We start from the raw sequence: 9284 nt of genomic DNA, 5'->3' as shown, positions 1-9284 counted from the left end.
ATAAGGGTTATATTGTAAATAACTAGTGTATGTAAAGTATGTAACACATACAGGTATTCCTATAATGTTACATGTGCAGAAAAATTTATGCAAATGAATGGCTACTATGCATTCCATTCAAAATACATGTTTAGACTATACCTAAAAATTAGAATAATTTCTGTAATTTTCTGAGAACTAGAAAGATTAAGCAACTGACTTTTCATTGAAATGTAGTGCATTTCAATGCACATCTCCACAGCATTTTGTTGAGGAGAACAGTGGGTGTTCATACCCAACTAATAACTTTGTGGCACGTACGATTCATGCTTTCTAATGTCAAAGTTAACTCTTACAGCCTTTACTTACACTTTGCCTTTTTTTCCTTTCCTGAATTACAGATAAGCTTTCTTATAGAAGCATTTAAAATACTGTGCGAAGATGGCAAGTCTGATGAGTCAGAGTCTGTTGACCTACGTAGAAGAAGGAAATGTTCCTGCTCTGAAAGCGCTTCTTGAGAAGTGCAGGGATGTAGATGAGAGAAATGAGGTAAGATGGTTTTTTGAAAGGTCAGTTTCGTATTGCAGCTTATTAGTGTACAGAATGAATAATTAGTGAGATCACACAGGTTATTTAATATACAAATTTCCGTTTTGTTTTCAAGTGATTGCTTATCTTTGCCCAGACTGGTTGCACAGTATTCAGTCTCTGTCAGCACCGCAGCTCTATTTGTTTTCTGTGTATCCTTCTGAGCTGGAAAATGTGGCTCTATCCTTACTTTGTGAATGGAGATTATACCTGTTTTTCTGTGGCTGGGAATTGTTTCTCGGTTCACAGATCCAGCTGCATGTGCATTCTTGCCCTGTCCATTTTGGGGTGAAACCTGGGATGATAACAACTCTTGCCTCCTGCTGGTTTCCAAGCAAGAGAAACTTTGTTACATGATCCAAGTAGGAGCATCTGTTGCAATTTACTCTGAGCAGATGCTCATCTGGATGAAAAGATATGTATCCAAAAAGTAAGTCTAGATGTAACCAGGATGATTAAATGACTTTACCAGGATTATACAGGAAGTCTTGATGTACAGTAGGAAGTTTAAATGTGGATTATTCGGAATCCTAGAATAGCGTGATAATTGTTAGCTTCTGCTTTTGTGGTCTGATTTGAGCATATCACCACCAGCAATTTAAGCGAAAGTGCTGCGGTTTCATTATACTATGCTAAAGATTCCTGAGAGTTTCTTGGGAGATTTGATTCATGCAAATGTCTATTGCTAGTGACTGTTTACATTGTTTTGCACAGTGGTTAAAATTCAGGTTATCTTGATGCACTCTTAAGTATTCTGTGTATTTTACAAATAGATTTATATGATTTGACTAATTATTTCATCTTCTGTAGTAGATTTTTCTGGTTTGTAAGCGTCTGGACTTTTCTTTCATCTGGATGTACGGCTTGTATCATCAATTTTTATTTTAGTTCTGATTTCCTAAATAGTGGTGTAGAACTGGAACCTTACCAACTTATGTAGCATATTCAGAGAATCGGATTCATAGAAGAATTCAAGGTCGAATAGACCTGTGGAGGTCATTGGATTCAATCTCCTCCTAATTGCAGGACTAACTTCATTGTTAGATCAGGTTGCTCAGGGACTTAACAAGCGAAAATTGAAAGCTCTCAAAAAGGTGGAGAACCTGCAGCCTCTCTGGGCAATGGTCCAGTGCTCTACTCTTTGTTTATTAAAAACATTTTCCTTATGTTTTATTGAAATATCCTTTGCTGCATCTTGTGACTGTTGCTTCTTGTCTTCTTGTTGTGTGTCTCCGAAGAATCTGCCTTTGTCTTCTAAGATTCCCCTTCCATCTAGGTAGTGTAAGACTGATGTTGATGCTCCCTTACTCTTCTCTTTTCCAGACTGAACAAATGCAGCTCTGCATTTCTGCTTGCATATCAGACTGTTATGAGACTGAAGCGTGAGTGACCCATTGCTGGACTCTGCAGTTTGTCGATCTCTGTTGTTGGGAGTCTCTCTATAGGGAGCCCAAAATGGGGCATTGTGTTCTGGATTCAGCCTCACCAGCGCTGAGTAGAGGGCTAGCTGTGCTTTTGTTAATGCAGCCCAGTATTTGATTTGCCTTCATTGCTGCAAGGGCTCGGTGCTGGCTCATGGCCCTCTTGTCCGTCGGGGACCCCGTGCCCGTTTCTGCAGCGTGGCTCCCCAGGCAGGCAGGCAGTCCCTAGCCAGTACTGTTGCATGGGCTCAGTCTGTTCCAGTCTCCATGTTTGCCTTTGTTGAATTGCAGGAGGGTTGTCAGTTTGTCCAGTCTGTTGAATTTCCTCTGATTGTCATCCCTGCCCTCTGGCATATCAGCTGCACTCCATAGCTTGGGGCGGTCTGTAAACTTGCTGAGAGTGCTTTCTGTTTCACTGTTCTGGGTATTGATGAAGATGCTACAATGTTAACCCCACATCAAACCCTCCAAACTGGGCACTAGTTACTATGAATAGTTGACCATTACCCATTGACGCTGACAGTCCAGGCGGTTTTTTTTTACTTATCTTGTAATGTATTGGCTTTCCAGTTCTTTTCTTTTTTTTTTTTTTTTAAGTGCGTATTCTGTTGTGTTATTTTTTTAAACCTAAGGTGGAAAGAATATTTTTTGAAAGCTGTTGAATTGCGTATATTTACTCACAACCAAAAAGCATCCTGAAAATGTGAAAACAATATACAGAATTTAGCCTTCCTGTAGTTATTATATCTGGTTTCAGTTTAGACAGTTTTCTTTCATTGTCGGCACATTCATTTCGTGCTGTGTATGTGCATATGCTAAGGTATTTGAGATGGGAGAATTTTTAAGTTTCAAAGCATGCACATGAACCTCACCACCTGGCATGCAGTGCATCTGAGAAGAGGAATAGTCTGTTTCCTCTGCCGGTAATTCCTCTCAACAACATGGTTGAAGTCAGATGGATAGTCTGTTAACTTGATCAACAGTGTCACTGCCTTCATCTTCTATTCTAAATTTTTCTTCTCTCCTTGATGGGACTAAGTGGACTCCTGGGTTTCAGTAACTGCCTTTTTTTCAGAGATCATTTCCCTGATACCTAATTTTTTCAGTCTTCTGATATATTGCATTGGAGGAGGTAATTTCTGGAGACGTGTATGGTTTGCGTCAGTTTTAAACCCATGGGGGCTGCTCTTTGTGTGTATCAATGAGAGGAGTTTTGTTTAAATGCTAGTTCTTCGTTGGAATTCAGTGGCATTGGATGCAATTCTGTTTCCAGTTTTGGATGTGCCAAGATGTCTTTTCATCTTGGGTAAAAACAAAATACCAAGATGGGAGTGCCAGTGGAGTAGGTCTAAAAAGATTGTTGGCAAGCCAAGGTTTGCTAATGCCAGGACCTCCCAGGCTGCAGGCACTTCTCCAACAGTAGGGTCATCCACATTGTTGCCAGCTCTTTATACCTTGACTCTGATCAGTTGCCAGAAATACTGGGATGTTCCAGCCATTTTGTGTGTGGATGGTTTTGTTGGATTAACACCAGCAGTTTCAGTTAAGTGGAACAAGTCTCAGTCTCTCTGCCTTTTCCCTGTGCATCCTTTCCCCTGTGCACATTCTTCTCTCTCATACCAGATACATTGATTAATTAATAGCTAATGATAGGTGCTTGCCTTGTGTAATACAGTTTGATACTAACAGCCTCCAATTTCCTTTGATGTGTGTTTCTTTCTGCTCTTCATACTGAAGTACCTTCTGCATCTTCAATTCTGAATTTCTGTTCTCTCACAGACTGTGAGAGCGCTAATCTGTAAGGTAACACCACTGAATGATTTCCCTAAAAAGATACAGGTGTGCCCCTTTATGATTTGGGTATTCCAATGCTTAGGCTTAACTGTGATGTACAGATACACAGTACTTGATATGCTTGTGAGAAATATGAGCATTTAGTTGCTGTGGAGTGTCTAGGCTCTTCAGCAACTTCTGAGAATTAGCCTGGATGTGACAGGTGTAGTAATTATCTTTTGTTTCTGTGTTGGTGTAATCTTCATGATTTGCTAAAACATTGAATGTACATTTGAGAATCTTGTAGCAAAAAGAGATGGACGTTTTCAGTACCCCTACAGAAAAGTTCTACATATGTCTAAGAATACCAGAGCTGTATGAGACTTCTTACAGGAGGGGATCATTTTCCCATCCACAACCTCCTCTTGCCCAGAGATACTTTTGTTCGCTTTGTCTTATCCTTTTCTGTTATCCACCTGTGGAAGACAATCACGGTGGTAACAACAGTAACTGTTCAGAAGGAGGTAAGAAGAATGCTCGTGCTAAAATAAGGATTTTTGTGTGTGGAAGCACTGCTTGGAAGGGACCTCTGGAGATTATCTAGTCCTGTGTCCTGAGGTGGGTTGGTTGGAGCCAGCTGGAATTGGCTGTGTCCGGCACAGGGCAGTCCCAGCCTCTCTTCACAGAGACCCCGTGCAGCTCCCCTGGTACCAAAACCTGGACACCTACACTCAGTACAGTGAGGTTCCTGTCTGCCCATTTCTCCAGCCTGTCAAGGTCCCTCTGAATGACAGCACAAACATCTGGTGCATCGGCCGCTCCTCCCAGCTTTGTGTCTGCTGAGAAGGTGCTGAGGGTGCGCTCTGTCCCATTGCCCAGGTCCTTAATGAATGGTTTAAGCAGGACCCCAGTATCGACCCCTGTGTTACTGCAGAAGTGACTGGCCTCCAGCTGGACGTTGTGCTGCTGATCACAACCCTCTAAGCTCAGCAGTTCAGCCCATTTCAGTCCACCTCACTGTCCGTGTATCGCGTCCCTACTTCGTTAGTTTGTCTCTGCGGAAGTTGTGGGGAGACAGTGTCTAAATCCTTGCTAGAGATGGGCTAAGCAGTGTCTCAGCTCTTCATCCACTGAGCCAATGATGTCATCACAGAAGACAGAGTGGTCAGGCATGATTTCCCAAATCACTTGGCATGTGTATTCCCAAAATATTAACTTTCGTATAAAGAACTCATCTAAAAGAGCAAAAGTTCTGACTGTTCTCTCCTCCAAAGAGAGGTGTTCTCTTCTAGAAAGCAGTATTTTTCTTCCTTTTGATTGTTTGAGCATTTTATTTTTTTTAATGACCAGACCTAAATACTACTGCTTGTTCATAAAAATATATATACTTTAGGATCTAAAAGCAAAGGTATCATTTTGAATATATACAATGTATAGTTATAACAACGTGAACTTATACAACGCATTATTTCTCCCTGTAAAAAATCACACTGTTAGATATTATGTTATATCCTGTCACAAGTTATACTGTTGGTTATCCGTAATGTCTTGGGGAAGATTCTCTGAAGACTGGTTAGGGAATAGCTGATGGACCGGAAAGCTTTTTTGAAGGAATCGGTGCATTTCTGTGTTATACTTTTTTTTTTTTTTTTTTTTTTGTATGTAAAGAGCAGAAAGAACTCATCAAATATCTTTATTAATCTTACTTGTAACTGTGTACTAATGAAGATTAATGATCTTACTGTGTTCTGACTCTACATTGATTTTTATTTTCAGGGAAATTACTGATATGCTGCTCCTAACATCTAGCTTTTGCATTATTTAGAGACTAGATAATTTGAGTTGTCTATTTGGTACAGAGAAAAGATGGAGGAGAGGTCAGCAAAAATTGTCTTCATGTATTAAGCTTGTTGAAATTTACAAATGTACTGTCAAATTTAGTAAGTTTTACTTTTATTCATGCCAGAGCCCTTGTATCTCAGAAGTTTGCTGACACAGAAATAGGCTGATGGAAGAGTAACAGATTGTAACTGACTTTAAAATATCCTTGAAGGCAAATGAACCAGCTTTTCTATCTTCCCTCTTCCCTGAGATGAGGCTGTCTGTTAAGAACCTGTGTTGCACAGCACAGGAATGATGTCTATATTTGGTATACTGTCAGATGAAAGTGTGGTATAGAACTTGACTATTTTTTCCAAAACTTCAGCAAGAAGTCTTACTGTTACTCTGAATCAGTGTGCATGTTTTAATGGCCTTGTGGTTCCTAGGCTAGATTTCTTTATTCATCTCTAAAACAATGTGACTGAGTTACTTCAAGATGTAGAGATGTAGCAAGCTGTATTAGAGATGTCTTCAGTGGGCAAATCATTCAGAAAGAAAGAAATTTAATGTCTGAGTTGGGTTTTTTTTGTAGTTTATTTGTTTGGTTTGGGTTTTTCTATCTGTTATAGGACAGGGTTTAATATCGTGTTCTCCATTTTTATTGCAAGTTAACTGTGTGGTTTGAAAACCAGTCCTTCTCACTGCTTCTTACTGGCAATTTAAAAACTGGAAACAACTTAACGTTCCTCTGTAGTTTTTCGCCTTTTATTTTTGGTGTATGTTTGTCATTTGCATCACTTCCCAATGCATCTCTTTTCCTATCATTTTGATTTCAGAACGGCCAGACTCCACTCATGTTGGCTGCTGAGCAAGGCAATTTAGAAATTGTCCAGGAGCTTCTCAGGAAGGGAGCTAATTGCAACTTGGAAGATGCAGTAAGTATTAGTGCTTTATGTGATGGTACCTAACAGTAGAGGAAGAAGAAATTTCAAGAGGCAGGCAAAGAAAAGGAATTTAGGTTAGTGTTGAGGGGAAGGAAAAAAAAAAGAAGGTGGAAAATGATGACATGTAAGAGAAATTTTATCCAAAATTGCTTGGCTCTGTATTCTTCTGATTTGATTCCTCATAAAGAATAGGGAAGTTTAAGATATTTTAAATGTCTGAGTGTCTCTGCTGAATGCTGCTTCTATTTCTTCTGGGAAATTCGCACTAGGAAGCTATAGTAATAGGATTGACAGTAGTTGACATAGATAGGTGGAATAGAGAAAAACAGCATGAAAGATGAGGTCCAAGTGATTTTGCTCATCTCAGTGATGTTGTGGTATGTCGGGATATTTTTTTGTGTTTTGTTTTGTTTTGTTTTCTGGCTTTCGGTGTTTTTCAATAAATACTGAGGGAAAAGTTAGATTAAAGGATTATTTCAGGTGAAAGCCAGAACAGTGGCCTCCTGCCTTTGCATAAGAGATTGTCTCTAGGTGAAAGATGCCCAGAAAGTGTGAATAGGACAGAGGTGCTGTTAAAAAGTTTTGAAAGATCTGTATATTACAATGGATAGTGATAAACAGAAAAAGGATGTTGCTTGTGGTTTTTTTTTTTTTTTAACTTCTGCGCTTAGTTTAATTGTAGCAGTGTAGGCATCCAGGAAAGGTCTGGTATGAAACCTGTCATTTTAAAACAAAGTAAGTCTCAATTCTTTGAGACATTGTATGACACTTGCTGTAAATGTTACATTTCCTATACTTATAGGAAGAACAGTTACCATATAAACTATTGCTATATTCATATGACTATGGCACATAAAACCGTAGTCCACACCTGGACATGGTTTGAGCAGTGGATGGAAGGTAAGTGTAACGCAAGAGGAAATGTATCTCCTGACGTGATCATAAAGCTAAGAAGCTATGGCCCAAACTCCCCTGCATATTAGCCCCTTGGGAGCTGTCACCCACTGTATGTGGAGACAGACCACCACCATTTTCTATGGTCTTGGTTGCCATCTTGTCCCCACCCAGCAGTTCTCAATGTCTTGACCTTATTCTCTAATCCTTCATAGGTGTTGCTTCCTCTGTAAAATTTTTAAGAAGTTAACCTGCAGTGAACTGAGGAGTGGAGAGTAATGGGTGTTGGGCAGGAGAAGTGATAATTGGAGGGGAGATTTGGAGTAGCTGGTGGTCTGTATTTTCACGTGTATAACAGGCAGGTAGTCTATGACTTTATTACCTTTTTTTTTTTTTAAGGATAGTTTTTTTGAGGGGTTGTGGATTTCCTATTGTGGGTTAAACACTTGAAAAACAAGGTAGCTGTATTGAAATACTGAATGTCACTTAAAAATGTTTTTTGCTTTTTCTAGGATAACTGGACAGCTCTTATTTCAGCAGCTAAAGAAGGGCATGCAGCCATTGTAGCAGAGCTACTCAATTATAATGTCAGTTTGGAGCATCGGGATTTGGTATGTGTTCTCCTAGTGTAAAAATAAAATAGTTTTTCGTAGAAAGAACAACTTTGGGAGTTGGACATTTTCAGTTCTGTAAAACAAATCAGATCTTTTATTCTTAAAATATGTACTCAGTGCTGCTAAAATGGAAAAGAATATATATTTAAATATTGTTTATACAGCTGTAAATATTGTTTATATGGCTTGTTTTCTAGGGCTGCTTTTTTCCTCTTAATTTGCTTTGGAAAAAAGCTAAACTGAAGAACAGTTTGATTTTTGGGGTGTGTTTTGTGTGGGTTGGGTTTTTTAGGGGGAGGGTTGGTTGGTTGTTTTTTTGGAGTGGGTTTTTTTTTTGGTGATGGTGGCTTTTTTAAAAATATTCTGGTAAAATAAAAGTTATCTTTTCCCAGAAGATGGCTGTCCATATATACTTTTTCTCTGCACAGCTGTGATTATTCATATAACAGTCCTTGTTCTTAGTGTCCTGGAATTTGTTTTCATTCATCTTGCCAAATTTTTTGTATGGGAAAATAGGCGCTATAGGCCACCTAAAGAGTTACAGAAGTTGCTTACATGATTAGAAAGTCAGATACCTCTGAAGAGGTATAGTCTTGTCTCCATTGACTAAAGAGGGAATTAGGTACCTGCAAGGACTAATTTTGTTCTGCTTAAGTTAAAGCATGGAAAGCCGCTATGGGAGAGTTCAAGTGCTTCCTTTAATTGAAGTTCCACTCTGTCTGAAGGCTGAGGCATTTTCCCATGTCCTACTAATATAGCTTTTCATAAGTGTAATGTTAAGCACATCCACATGGCCAGTGGTTGATTTCTAGGCCTGTGTTGGTCCCGGAGGGATCTTTTACCTCCCCAAAAGTGTATTATAAAGACATAAATAAAAATTGTGCTTCCACTTATCAGAGGCATACTGTTATTTTAAAGTTAATTTTGGTTACCTGACCTGTCAGATACTTTAGGTAGTGAAACCTCGTTGTCTCCTGGTTTACAAATTTAAATGAACACACCAATGCAGTTGAAATTAATTGCTGTTATTGCTCCCTGAAGAGGAAACATGGTTTGCTGCTTTTTCATGTTACACAAATCAAAAGTAAACTCTCCACATTAATTGATTTGGATTCTAGACTTTTGTTTTAAGATAGTGCTTTCTTTTTGGTTTGTTTATCTAGTGATCGAATTTGTATGCACTTGAAGTCTGAACTGAGTGTTTACAGCAAATTCAGGAACATTAGGACACAACATTCTACCAAGTTCTG

The 9284-nt window shown here is 39.1% G+C and overlaps 1 protein-coding gene across 1 annotated transcript in view; it reads left to right on the top strand.

Annotated features, from left to right (window-relative positions):
- Positions 1 to 420: 420 nt before the first annotated feature.
- Positions 421 to 9284, top strand: part of KIDINS220 (kinase D-interacting substrate, 220kDa) — a gene marked incomplete at its 3' end in the record, with an annotated part of 32726 nt that continues 23862 nt past the window's right edge. Inside the window, exons 1-3 of the mRNA XM_009710610.1 lie at positions 421 to 528; positions 6419 to 6517; positions 7933 to 8031. Coding sequence (XP_009708912.1) covers positions 421 to 528; positions 6419 to 6517; positions 7933 to 8031 — 306 coding nt within the window. The remainder of the gene's footprint in view (positions 529 to 6418; positions 6518 to 7932; positions 8032 to 9284) is intronic.

This window comes from Cariama cristata, unplaced genomic scaffold, assembly GCF_000690535.1.
Source record: "Cariama cristata isolate BGI_N322 unplaced genomic scaffold, ASM69053v1 scaffold2862, whole genome shotgun sequence".
In the NCBI taxonomy this organism is placed as follows: Eukaryota; Metazoa; Chordata; class Aves; order Cariamiformes; family Cariamidae; genus Cariama; species Cariama cristata.
Note: the sequence above shows the minus strand (reverse complement) of the source record. Positions and strands in the feature narration are given on the sequence as shown.